The 14,569-nt window shown below is 40.8% G+C and overlaps 1 protein-coding gene across 2 annotated transcripts in view; it reads right to left on the bottom strand.

The window, feature by feature from the left end:
- Positions 1-14,569, bottom strand: part of grapa (GRB2 related adaptor protein a) — a 35,481-nt gene that overhangs the window by 4,738 nt on the left and 16,174 nt on the right. For both annotated transcript variants that reach the window (XM_061711314.1, XM_061711315.1), the window contains one exon: positions 7,672-7,840. In XM_061711314.1, coding sequence (XP_061567298.1) covers positions 7,672-7,840 — 169 coding nt within the window. The remainder of the gene's footprint in view (positions 1-7,671; positions 7,841-14,569) is intronic.

Raw genomic sequence — 14,569 nt, 5'->3', positions numbered from 1 at the left:
AAAGCTGAAAGTTACGTTGTGCTGCTTTAAGGAGAACATCAAACAATAAAAAGCAGCCTGGCTCCAAAAGCCCTTATTTTATTTCAGTTCAATCTGAAGATGCTGCATTTTCTCTTTATCTCGCTGTTTTGTTTTTTGAAATCAACAAAAGTAGTGTGTTCCCCTGGTATCCGGCCTCCTTAGATCCGTGTTGACTGGTGAAGTACAAGCAGTTTAGGAGCAGCACATAAAAATGGCTATTTTAAGGGGGATCATCTTGAACCTAACCAACCTCTGAGCTGCCAGCTGCACTCCCACAGAGGGAAGTGGATGTGACCCGAGCCGTGAGCGAGTTGGGACTCTGGCAGGAATACCAAATAAATGCTTTGGCTTTGTGGAATGTGTGTAGGTTTTCTGGCTTCATTGGCAGCTACTCTATCGCAAAGCAAGGCCAGGGTGGAGGCGGTCGTGCAGAGCCGGGGGGACACAGGTTGGGATACACAGTGGTCAGGTGAGGATGAAGAGACACAGACTTACAAATACATAAAATCCTCAGTGTTACGTCTTATTGCATCCTGACCTCGTCTAGACTGCAAGTTTGAACAGAGCTCAGGTGTGAGCAAGTCTGTGTGGTATGTGCAATAACAATAATAATGATAACCAGAATCGCACAATCATATGCTGTAACAATGTACCTTTCAATTACCATGTCTACCTCATACTGCTGCACCTTTCACTTAAAAAAAAAAAGGTATATATGTTAATAAGAGCCATTTGTCTAATTACTGTACAGTGAACTAAAGTAACCGAGTCAAATTCCCTGTCTTGTTTGACCTGACTTGGCCAAACAAACATGATTCTTATTCTGATTCTGTAATCTTTGGGTGTGTGTTTGCATACAGAATGTTGTCTATATAAGCACTTGCATGTGATGGCACATGCAAGAAGACCCATTTTCCCTTTTTCATGCCAGCTTGTGAGGAAGTGAAAATAAGGTCCATCTATTTTTGCAATCCACTTGGAGCTGGAGTGAGCATCCACAGCGAGATCATTTAATCTGTAACATCAATGAGGTGCAGCTTTGTGCTAAATTTGTCTCTGCACAGTCACGCACGCGACATTTGAGGCGGAGAAGAAAAAACAAAACCTTACATCTCTCTTGTGTTTGCCTTTGCAGACAAAAAAAATGGCAAGGTGTCTCAAAGGGATCCACATATTGGATGGGCGAGGAGTTTGTTTGAAGAGAAAGTTTAGTGGCACAAGGACACAGGGAATGGGATGGGATCCCTGGGGATGGGAAAAAAATAAAAAGCAGGGCACTATTTTCCATTCTGCCACGCAGAGATAAGAAGTGATCTAGAGGCATGTAATGAGCTGAAGAGGAATTAGTTTGGAAAGACTAACAGCACAATAGGAGTGGCAGCACACACACGAAAAATACTGACATGATTAAACCGACCATCAACAGACTCAGTTTGTGTGTGAGAAACTGACCCATATACTCCACTGAGAAAAGAAAAAAGAAATATGTGAATAAGAGCGTTTCATTGTGGTAATCCACTTCAGGAAATATTGTTATAAAATATAAAACATTTTTCATTATTCAAGAAATCTAACTTTTTTTTTCATTTCAGAATGCTTATGGAAAGATTTATCTAGTTTTCATTCATTTTTTTTAGCATCACTGCTTGCCACTAGTGTGACAAGAGAAGTAAACAATGTTTGATGGTAGTAGAGCAAATCAGTACTGTATAAATAATTTGCAAGCGTTTGCAAACACGGAGACAATGTGACAAGTTTTCAAAAGGGACAAGAGCCGCAACTTTTCATTTAAAACTGTCTTGTTACACGTCGTCAGGGAACGCCAGAAAGGTTCACATGTGTTCTGTGGACCGCTATTTCGATTTTAGATTTTTTTTAAGAGGCATGTTGCAAAGGGGATGATTGAGGAGCCCTGGACTCTGGCACTAGGGGTAACATGCTAATGCTAACAGCAACAGATGCTGAAAGCTGACGGACGGTTCAGTGAATGACAGCCCAGAAGATGCTGCAAAAGCACATTTACAAAAGAACACACACACACACACACACACACACACACACACACACACACACACACTTCCGGATGAATGCTATGACTTTGACTTGCTAGGATAGCACTTGTGAATAAATCAATAACGTATGTAATGGATTTTAATTCTTACATTCCTCTGATGTTGACCCTTGACTCAATAACAGCCAATCAAAGATTGATCCTCCCTGCGATGTGATTGGCAGCCCTGGTACTAGGATGGGATTCCTGACTCCTCCCATTGACTTAACCTGGATCTGCAGGGATTCGTACATCCCCATTTAAAAGCTGTGGTCTTGTTTTCTTGTGTTTTTGGCTCCCATCGAGATAGAACGCCACAGTATTTAGGCCATACACTTTATCAGCTTCCCATGTGACAGCTCTCATTTTTTGCCTGTTTAACCACCATCACAACAGCCTGCAGCTAAATCCATCACCCGCACCTACTCCAGATGGATTTTCTCAGAGAACTCGATGCACTTCCTCCCCAGTGAATGGGGACATGTTTGACCGTTGAGGAGCAATCAAGAATGCTTCTTAAAAACGGCTATATTTGTACCAATCTGCTGTGTGAAACAGGAGTCTATTTTTAGGATCTAAACCCATCAAGCACATCTGAAAGATTCCAGCTCCACCGGGCGAAGTATGGAACCATCTTCAAATAACAAAACTACGATCAGAAGTGATTTATCTGAACCATGAAATCTAGGCTTTAAAGAAGTTGATGGACAGTCCATCTATCCTTGATGCTTTGGTTGCTTATCACCGTTCTGCAAGATGAGGAGTTTCATCGTCTGAGCGATCAGATTTACTGAAGTAAATCTCACTTATCACAAAAATCCATAAATGTGGGTCATGTTGAAATGAACGTACGATCTAAACCAACTTCTGTGTTTAACATATTAAATTCACATGTGGTAGTACTGATGCTATTTTTGGCTTTAGCAGAACACAAATTAAACACGGAAGAAAGTGAGGGAGATAAAATGTGTCAGCTGCCCTGAAGTACTTTTGTGAACATTAGTAATTTCCTCTCTCAGTTAGGTCTGTGATAGCACCACTGAGATGATGGCCTCTAGCAACATTCCCTTATCTGATCATCCTCAAAACACGACAGAGCAGCAGAGACCAGCTATCTGAACGCTACCACCCCAGATGCCACAGCGTCGGATTTTCTTTACTGCTTTCACCGCACAGTTTTAAGGATAAACTGAAAAAAGGAGCAGTGGTCATAAACAGAGCCCATCTGCAGAGCTGATTTTAAAACAGATGGTGGCACCTGGATAGATGTAGGTCTGCTATGTTTTTTACTTGCTTTGGGATGATGAAGCCTTAATGAGGTTGCTTATAAACCTTCTAGATCCTTTAAATTTGAAACAAATGTAAGATTCAGAAAAATCAAAAAACAATTGAAATGTTATCAAAATTTTATGTTTTCTGCAGGGCTTCTTTAAAAAAAAAGAACAAATGAACAATAACTTTCTATTTGTTTGTTGACCATTTTAAATCACAGTTTATTCAGGATATATCATGTTAATTCATATATTCAAAATATATTTCAGGTGGTTTATTGTGCGATACTGCAGGGGTCATGCAGGGGATTATGTTCCTCTTTTTTTAAGTCAGTCTGGATAAATGCATCTGCCAAACTGTGAAACATTTACTATTTGGCTTCTTTTCCAGGCTTCTATGACAAAGATAGCAGAATTAAGACAACATTATTTTACTGTCCATTATATTGTGCACTACTGACAACCGACTCAATACATAAACAGATCATAAAGAGTCATTAAAGGAGACGTGCTCCTCAGGTTTTGATGAATGACATATATCCCCCTAAAACATGCCCCCCTACATTCTCTCCAACATTTGAAATTGGTATTATAATGTTTTACTGCAAATTATTATCAAATGGGTCTGTTACCCCTCTGATTCATAGCATGGTACAAAACATACCGAACCAATCGTAACATAGGTAGAGATTTATGCAATGAGACATGCAGGACTGTTCAACCGCCACAATTTAAAATAATAAACGTGTTATCAGAATTGCTAGTAACATCTTAATTCGACAGGTTTTTAACCTACAAAAGGACGACAGTCATTGTCCAACCTCTCCACTTCACTGCACACCATTTTCGGATGTCTCTTGTTAACACATCCAAAATGATGGCAAGCTACAAAATGACTTTTCACTCTGCCCGCTTATGTAAAAGAGCAGAAAGCAGCCTCTTAAAAAGAAGTCAGTCGCTGTGACCCCAATTTGAAGTCTCATTGTCACTGGCTCCATAAATATTTCTGGCTTCAAGTAATGCTGGATAACAGATAGAGAAGATCTTCTGCTCTCTGTACCGCTTATTGGCTAGGAGCAGATTGTTGTCACGTGCAGCTAAAGTCTGACTAGCCAAAGTTAGTCAGACTTTAGTAACAGAAACCAGAGAGTAGAGCCCTGCGCGGCACTGTTTTTTTCATCCCACTCCCGCTGAATTTCTGACCATTACCGCCTGCACCCGCAACGTGTGTGTTAAACTCCCGCCCGCTCCTGCAGTGTTTATATCCACTCCTGCCTGCAAAACTCTGAGAATTCATGCCCGCACAATGATAGAGATGCATTGATTTTGTGTCTTCTACCGTCCCGCAAGAGAAACGAACTTGACAAATCTATCTGATTTAATGTTAACATGATCATTGTGGAGCTTGATGGATAATTGACAGTTCATAGGCACCTGACCGAAAGTTAGATGCAAATCCATCATTGTCATCATTGTACGCATTTTTGCCTTTCGCGCACGTTATAGCAACGAGAGTAGGCTGTGAGTGGCTCAAACACTAATAAATAACGAACAAAACTAATTAATTTAACAAATGAATCACTTGGCCATTATATTGTTGTGGAGGAAGAGAATGCTGCTGACCGACTGCGGTCCCAATCCCTGCGTCTCTCTTCCAAGATGCGCCACAGACACTAAACGCAGTTTCTCCAAATATCAGACTTGCCTTGCTTCGTCTTTGTTTTGCAAAGACCTCGTTTGAGGTTTATTTTCCAGGTCATTGATTTCCACCTTGTCGCTAGACTACATCCCGATCCCGCATTGTTTTTTTTGGCCGCCCGCTCCCGCCCGCAGGAGAGTTCAAACCGCCCACTCCCGCGAGATTTGCGTTGGGTCCTGCGGGACCCGGCAGGACCCGGCGGGACCCAATCCCAATGCAGCCCTCTACCAGAGAGCTCCTTTTTCAATGCATTCTGTATGATCATGGGCAGAAATCTCTTTACTGAGGAAGGTATAATGCCAATCTAAATAAAGAAACACACAAATAAAAAACAGTGAATTGTGAGATGCGTTAACTAATAAAAGAACAGCCATGCTAGTCAGTGGCCCAGGACGCACATTTATGCTTTGAGCTAAATGTTTAGATCAGTAGCCCAACACACTCACAGGGACACACTGATGTCATCTTCATCCCTACTCATAGGGTTATGAGTGCCTCCAGTAACATTTATGGGAATTCATCTGAAGGTGTTCTGAGACATTTCAGCCTGCAGCAGAATGCTAAGTTAACCAACATTACAGTTTTCAAAGCCAAGCACGGTTGAAATAAAAGATAGCTGTTTTCACTGGTTGGTTTCTTGTGTTCTTATCCTCAAATCTCACGCTTGTTGTGTAAAAAAAAGGACAAAAACTAAAACATTACTCTGAAAATAAAGGCAAAAAAACGTATAAAAAACAATGATCTTGATAAATTGTCTGACCCTGGCAGGTCTCCCGCGCGTTTCCGCTCATGGTAGTCAGATTGGATTGTTCTCCTAATCTCAGGTGCTTGGCAGGTGCTCAGCAGGAGGAGGTATGATCGGATAAGTATGAACAAGCGGCTGGTGTTACAGTGATCCTAACATACTCTCATGTCAGAATTGCTTTGGATCAAAACCTTCCGTAAGCTCCGGTTAAGCCCGCGGGTCCAGCTCGTCTGCCACTCCCAGGAATAGTTGCTGTGCACTGATATCAATAAAAACAACAGCTTTTCCCACAGTGACACCTTTTCACAGAAAGGGACATGGGATCAACTTTTAGTTAACAGACAACTTTGTTGGCTAGCCTAATATTATTGCTACCATTATTAATTTATTATATTATTTATTCTTTTAAGATTCTCTCACTTTTGTGTCTTTATTAGAATTTGATAGACAGGAAATAGGGGCAGAGAGAGACCACAGGCCGCGGTTCAAACCTGGGCAGGCTGCAGAAGGACTGTAGCCTCTGTGCATGAGGCACCTGCTCAATATTTGTCATATGTACTGTATTAAATATCTTATCATTTAAAAGTTAATTTTATCAAAGCATTCTACAGTAAAGTAACAGCTTGAAAATAGTTAGGACACTGAGTGAAATAAAAATAAAAACAGAATCTATTACGTTCAAATCTTATAGTCAGAAATCAGTCATAGATGCTCGCAAACTTTAAGCCGAGAGGAGCCAAGACATTGAAAGCAGGACTGACTCTGTAACTGCTGAACCCATGCGGTTACTCTACATGCACTTCCTGTTTATAAACGCAGGTTAAGGCTGTATCGTGCAAAGAAGAAGCCATCTGTGAACATGATCCAGAAACGCTGTGGTCCGATCTGGGCCAAGGCTCATTTAAAATGGACTGAGGCAAAAAACTGTTCAATGGTAGGACAAATAAAAGCTAGGGATTTCAGCTGGAAAACATGGGCACCGCTTCGCCCAGACTAAAATAGGGAGATGATATCTGGCATCTTATCAGAGCTCAGTAAAAAAGCTTTCATGTACAGATATCTCCAAAGAAGATTGCTTTAATTTAACTGATGTAATGTACATGATGTATTAGTATATGGAACAAGAAGCTTGCACATCTGGAAATGAAGAATCAACAATGAAAGCTATGCTGCATATAAGCATTAGGGCGATGTGTGCTCACATCTAGACATCAACGACTTCTTCAGGGCAGGCATTGAAATTTTCAGCAAGACAATCCCAGACAGGGTGCTGAACTGGCCTGTCTGCAGTCCAGACTTTTCACCATCTGAAAACATTGAAAACTTGCTAGTAAAAGCACTTTTCCTTTGGCATGCTGAGCTCAGTACCTACTGTATACCGCAATGACTGAGATGACAGATTTTTATGCTCACAAGCTGCAGCTTCACAGCTCCAGATGTTTTACCCAGCATATGAGTATTCACAAACCTGCCTGTTCCAAGACTCTAACTCACAGCAAAGTGGAAAAATTAGTATGTGCGAAGTGTGTTATGTTTGTCACGATGCAGTGATGTATAGTAGTTAATTAATTCACTCTGCCTCAAAGTTTCACCTGCTAGTTAAACTATGCGTCAGTGTAAGATAAGAAAAGCAAGGCAGGGACAGCTGATGGAAAGTGCAGATGTTTTTTCAATGGTTCGATGAGGAGATTTACGGACACATTTAGTGTTTTTTTGCAAAATGAAACCCATATAACATCGCATTTAACTTAGTGTTGGCAAAGACACATTATTGATGCTTCTTTACATACTCTCTATATTGTGTCTTTTACTTTGGTTACTATGGTTCAGCTGGCAGGCAATCATGCAAATTATACAAAAGAAACAGTAAGTAGTGTTGACTCACTCTGGCGAAGTGCTCTGGGTCTCTCAGAAAGACCGTCCTCTCCTTAGCAATGCTGTTGCTATGGTAGAACTCCACCAGCTCATTCAGGGAGGAGAAGCCTTCGTCCCAGACGTAGTACTGACCGCAGCGATCCTGGAGTACCTTGAAATGCTGAACATGGTCGCCGTAACTGCAGAAGACACAGAGAAAGTGATAAGGAGTGTTCCTCATTTTAAAAGTAGATATTTGTGTTCTACTTTAGCAGCCATGAGTTGAAGTACCCATAACAAGCATTACGCCAGCTGTCGTAGTGCTTTTCGTCTTCGATACAAAGAATTAGCTTGGTTCTTCTAGATCTGACCAACAGACGCAGACAAAACTGTCTCTGATAAAGTGACAACCAGACTGGTATCAACAAAAGGCATCTGAAAACGTGAGCAGTGGGGTAGGAATCCTGGTGAAACAGTTGACGAATTTGCAGTTAAAAACTTGTTGATCTATGGTGTTTTCAGCAATTCTGCAGCAATCATTGCTACTTTGAATAGTGGCTGTAGATGGTTCTGAATGACTGCGTTTACATGCACTCAATAACCCTTTTAAAACCCGAATATTGGCAATAACCCGAATTTGCACGGCCATGTAAACACCAATAACCCCTTTGAATAACCCGAATTTGCTCATATTCCGGTTTTTAAAAACCCGAATATGACCCCTGGGTTACTCCTTTTAAAACCCGAATATTGGGTCATATAAACGCCAAACGGGATATCCCCATCAAACGGAACATGAATTTGTTTTCTGCGCATGCTCTGTTCACAAGGAATCTTGGTCTTTAGAGTCCAGGAAGTTCTTATAAACACGGAGAAACGCAAGACCACGGCGCACTTTTGGAGTGAGGAGGAGACTAATCACTTCATAAATGTAATGAAGGATATGAACATTTTGGCATTTGTAGATGGTAGAAAGTACCGGGATAGCGAGATTTACAAGAAGGTGAGCGAAAAGTTGCGCGAAGCAGCATTTGTTTTGAATTTGGATACAGGAAGAAGAAGCGGAAATGACGCTAATTGCGTCATGACGTTCTCCGCGCGTCGCTGGTTTGATCCAGATATCCCGAATGATTAATTACCATGTATACAGGGATAACCCTGTTTGCTGACGCATGTAAACGGAATATTCCGAATGTTTCAGTAACCGGAATATTAGCAATAACTTGAATTTTGACTGCATGTAAACGTAGTCAGTGACTCATCACATAAAGCCTCAGCATGATAACTAAGATGATACTTCACTCTTTACTGAAAAGTTAAAAGTGTCTTAAAGCTTAAGCAAAATGTAGTTCACCCACAACAAGGATAATGTCATCTCTAAATTGGTGCCTCCTTACTGAGAGCAACTGAGTTTTTCAAATGAAAATGTATGTGTGCTTTACTTATGTCACTTTATTTTGTGAATGCTTCAGCAATGCCAGCAGTGGCTGACACTGTATACGTTAACAGAACTGGACAGTTGGACACAATGTCTTCCCATGACACTGTTTTTGACACGAGCGTTTAGTCCAGCTTTGGGCTGATACCAGCTCTGTTGGCCTTTAGTCTGAAAAGCTCCCCACTGGCTGCACAGCTGTCAGCTGCTGAAGCTGGCATGCACTCAGTGCAGCTCCTCTCCATTTATCCATTAAAAGAATTTATGTGACCTTTGGTCGAATTTAGTCTTGTTGTTTTAATTTAAATTTTAACAGGGTTAAAACAAGAAATACACTAAGTAATACTTAGACCCACAAAGCAATGTGAAAACAGACACAGAGGCTCAAATCGCCACTACGTTTGTGAAGAGAAACCTCCCGTTCGAGTGCACTGCAATTGCCAATGCAACCATAGCTCTTAAAGGATGTGTGTGCCATTTCCTGGAGTTATAATAGCAGCCAATGACATTTCCATGGGCTGCTCTGTGGGTCTTGGGGTTTCTCACATCTAGCAAATATTTCTAAATTTGTGTTATTTTCTCAGAACCTTGTCACACAGAGCAATGCAATGGAAAAATTAACTGTTAGAGTGTCTGGTTGGCAGTATTGAGCAGCATTGAGCAGCATTGAGCAGCATTGAGCAGTATTTCACGTATGAACAGGGTTTTGCTTGACGCACAATGTGATTTTGTGCTGCTAATTAATCAATCATAGCCACTGACGGAGACAAAAATAGCCTTTGCGTTGGAGTGCTTTCACTGTTGATTAAGAGAGTTTGGCCAGGAGTCATTGGCAGTCACCTGCTCCCCCTGTCCTGCTGTGTGGTTGCTAAGTGACTTGTGAGCTTATCTTCAGGAATCTGGACCTCTCCCCGTGATTATTTGGTTACATAACTGCATCTAATATGCAGTGGAAATCAGTACAACACCCCCATATTTCTAAACACATCCCAGAGTAGGTGTTTGTGTTAGGCTTATGTTAATGATTGCTAAAATGTCATCCTGTCAGTTTTGTTTAGTGCAATATCATTAAAACATAGGCAATTCTCCTAATTAGATTCATCTTAGACATAGGCTACAATAAAGCTTATAAGGTATTTTAAAGTTAGCCCCCCCAAAATGTTGCTATATAAAGTTGTACTGGATCTTTTCCAGACTTGTAAATGAGCAGATTTCCCTGTAGTAGTCGGGCCCTGAGCTCTCCGAACAAGCAGAGCTGATTCCCCGGTGACTGGATGGCATTTAGCTACGCCTCGGCCCTGCCCTTCTCACTCTCTTTCACACCCTGCATTACTGCCTTTCTCTTCTCTCACAGTTACTCAGACACCCTAACATTATGTACCATTGAAAAAGCAAAACACTTTTATATTCGTAATAACTCCCACTGCTTTTTACACTCATCCAACACATCTACATTGATCTGAACCCCAACATAGTCCCTGGTCTGGTGCCCTCTACTGCGCCCTACTGGTGGGGCTATGATACTGCCATCACATCACACACACACACACACACACACTCTGGGATTAGTCACTATATGATCACAAAATTGTTTGCACAGTGAAATAATCCGCTTTTCTTCCATGTTACTAATGTGGTCCGCTCCCATGTACAATTCCATTGTTAAGCACTGGGGTGTTCAGCCATAATTTAATGGACTGACACACATGTCGACAACTGAAAAGTTGAACTGTTCTCAACATCTGATACCAGCAACGCAACCAACGCTTCAAACACTTCCAACTTGATTCAAATGACCACACAATTCAGTATTTCACATTTAAACGCTTCCAACAAACACTTGTGAGAGAGGGGTAAAAAATAATATATGCTTTTACGCAGAACTGACAAGATAAGTCCACCAAAACTGGGAACCTCATGTCATAAACTCTGCCATAACCTGATATTGACTTCCCTCCTGCACATCAGATTGAAATTTATTGCGCTGTAATTTTGCCTCTTATTCCGCGCCATATAATTTGCACTATATTATATATAAGTAATATATTATATTATATTATATTATATATAAGTAACATGTACAGTCAGTAGAGAACTTGAGAACCAGTTTGCTGTAATAAGATGCACGATCACACGTTTTTCTTTTTTTAATTTCCCACCCATTTCTTTGAACATGCATAATTAATGCCTGCAGCACTGGAGAGGTACATTATTTTTGTGAGTAGAAGGACATTAGCAGGGGGAATTTATCATACAAAATTAGAAGGAGAAATACTTAAAAAGAGGAAACATCATGGATTTAGTAGTAAAGCAACAAGACAGATATTCTGTGGTTGAGGAGAAGTTATTTTTATAACTTTTACTCCGTCCCAGCACAATCCAACCTGCAGGGAAGTCATCCATCCATCTGCCTCTCAACTTCCTCCACCGGTCCCTTCTCACTTCCCTTTTTTCGTCACCTCTCATTCAGCCCGCCGGTCGTCCCTAAACTGCAGACGTCTGTAATCATTTCCAGGGTCACTCCGATACCTCCAGTTGTCCATTTTTGACAAAGAGGCCATGTTTGGCAAATTACCGATTACATCATGTGATTGTACCATACCAACCAGCTGTTAGCATGTGTTAACCAACTGGTGGAAGACCCATAAAGGTTATTTGGTAGCAGCAGATAAGTCAAAATGTGTTGATGTGCCTGTGTCTGCACGTGTGTGCTATATAAGTGCTCACACTGTTTACTGTAATCCTCAAGTTATTCACCCTCCACCTGAAACGTCAGATAAACGTCTTTGATTTAAACAAGCAGAACCTGTGTAGCACAGCTCACGTTAGCTTGTAAGGAAAATTGCTTTTAAATATAGTAAAAATAAATATATAATAGTCATGAAATAAATTGTGACCTACAGCTGGCTCAGGGGAAGCAATGTTCCCATAAGTTGAGATATATTGTTCCAAAAACTCTTAAATTTAAATGAAGTGAAGGAGTAACCCCTAAGCTAAGCTGAGGCGACCGAGTTTAATAATTTAAGTTAGGAAATAAAAACATATTTGCTTGGAGCACTTTTAAAGTCTTGTTTTGGTCTTCATAACTAAAGTTCTACAACAAGTTCACTGAAGATGCATAAGGCCACTGATTGCAACTAGTTTGCTTATCCTCGTTGAAAGTCTGGAAAGAACTGAAAACAGAAAAGGCATGTCTAAATGTGGCAACCAATTTCAGGGATATTGTCTAAAATAGTGTTGTGTGAAGTACTTTATGAGTATTTGGTGTGCAGCAGACAGCGGTCAGAAGTGTCGAGAGTCAGGGAGGAAATTTGAGATTTAACCACCGTTAAACATCTAAGGTTTGAGTTGTTGTAGTTGGTGACAGTTCACAGCTCTTTAGCTTAGCTCTCCACGAGAATTCCTCCATGCAGACGCGTCATTTCCGCCGAGGACGGGGGGGACGCGTCCCTACCACTTTGTCTGACAAGCAGATTTGTCCCCACCACTTAAAAAAAATAAAAAATAAAAAATTAAGTAGAGAAAGTGCAAACGCCGCTTTTGGTGCAGAAGCTGAATTTTGGTTCAGAAGCTGCTCAAGAACGCCCCTCCCCTAGCCAGGCCTCGCCCTCCTAGTGACGCAACACCTTCAGCAAGTCTCGAACAGAAGTGATTTGGAAGTGGATGATAATCAGGCTACCCCTCCCCCTCCACACCGAGTTTGGAAAACACGACACACGCAGTGAGAGTATGGACACACGTGAACATTTGATTCGAGGGCAGGAGCGCGGTGCTACTGGAACTGGAATGTGCGCGAATGTCTTGAAGAGTGATGCGCAATTACCGAAATCGTGTCTTGTACTGAAATGCGGATTTTGAAATACGAATAGGGCCTACCCATGACGAATTGTCCCAACCCATGATGTTTCCGACGACCTAAATAAGACCGCACAGATGGCTTTTAATATGGGGACAATATCGCGTCAATACGCATCATCTAATGCAATGCCTATTATTTATCATGAAACCTCAATTCGGAAGTAATGGGCCTAGCTCGTACCCAGCACTTTTCAAACCTTACTCAGGTTTATGGTAAATGTCCCCAGCACTTCTGAAATCAAACTGACGCCCATGCCTCTAGTCTAGACTGAGAGTGCTGTGAGTTTAATATAGCTGGCCATAGTCTTTTATCTGTTCTGGTCATTAATGTGGTAATAGCTGCACAGATTTTCTCCTGCGTCGTTAGTGGGATCCCTCGGAGTTGCACTGTTATGCTGCTATAAACAGTTATACAGATAGGCACATTGTGTATAAGGTGTTACTACTATCTTTTACCAATTATTTTTAAATTAACTTATGACAACAAGTAAATATAAAATAAGCAAAGGTATGAAACCAAGGGGATAAGATATAAAGATTAAATAAGGAGAGGAAATAAGGAAAACAATCAACCTCTCTCAAGCCTTTATATCCTGGAGGACTGGCTTGTCCTCAGTAAAACAAAAACTTATCAAACACCAAATCCATCTTCATTACTTGCTCTCTGTCTCTCTTCATGTAACTTTCTGTTTTTTCTTTTCTTTTTTTTTAATCTCTGTATTTAATTTCCTGTCCCTCAACTGTCATTTGATCACTGAACTGTGGTATTGAATTTTGCAGTTGAGCTGTGGGGTGAATAATAATAATAATATATATTTTTTAAAGTCACTGGAAAGAGAGAAAACACAAAACTTATATTTAAAATAAAATAATGAAAAGAAAATAAGAGGTAAGATTAATGATATGATTCTTATCTTTCTGTTAACATGTCTTAGGTGAGGTATCTCCTAAATGCACCTGACGTTTATTTAAACTCATGCTAGCAAGTTCATAATGAAGTTAGTGGAAGTCTGTTAGGTGTACACAGCATTCTGTCCATTCAGCTTTGTAGAAAATATTAATTGCAAGTTGAAATAACTAAAGGTTTGATATAAAATTGTAGAATGATGAAAACATTACTGAGATTTAGTCATGTTATGCAGATGTTGTGGTCTTCAACACTTTCTGGTCACTCAGAACTGACCAGCTGCTCCTGGATGTGTCCAGGATGCAGGGGAGGCCCAGGAGGGACCAGGATTTGCATTGTGGTTTTCAAATTGTGGATTTAGTTGCTGTTACATATTTGACGAGCCTCTTCATTGTCCATTTTTAAATGCGCTCTTAAAACCCACCTCTTTTGCTTGTGCCAATGTTAGATGTTGGTTTTATTGATTTTTACTTAGAAGTTGGTCTTGTTTGGCCATTCAAACTCGCAGATATGTTAGGATTGTTGGTGCTTCTCAGTGGTCAATAGTCTGGTTGTTTTGTCATTTGAGTGGCCCTGTGATGAACTGGCGGCCTGTACGTAGGGTACCTCGCCTTTCATATCGTAGCTATAGAAATGGTTTGCAACACTCCAGCTGTACATCTGAGCATCGCTATGCAAGGCTGTATGAACCAGAATACCGACCAGGCTGATACCCTGAGCTGACGCACT

This window comes from Cololabis saira, chromosome 21 (genome assembly GCF_033807715.1).
Source record: "Cololabis saira isolate AMF1-May2022 chromosome 21, fColSai1.1, whole genome shotgun sequence".
In the NCBI taxonomy this organism is placed as follows: Eukaryota; Metazoa; Chordata; class Actinopteri; order Beloniformes; family Belonidae; genus Cololabis; species Cololabis saira.
The sequence above is the reverse complement of the archived record's forward strand: the minus strand, read 5'-3'. Positions and strand labels throughout refer to the sequence as shown.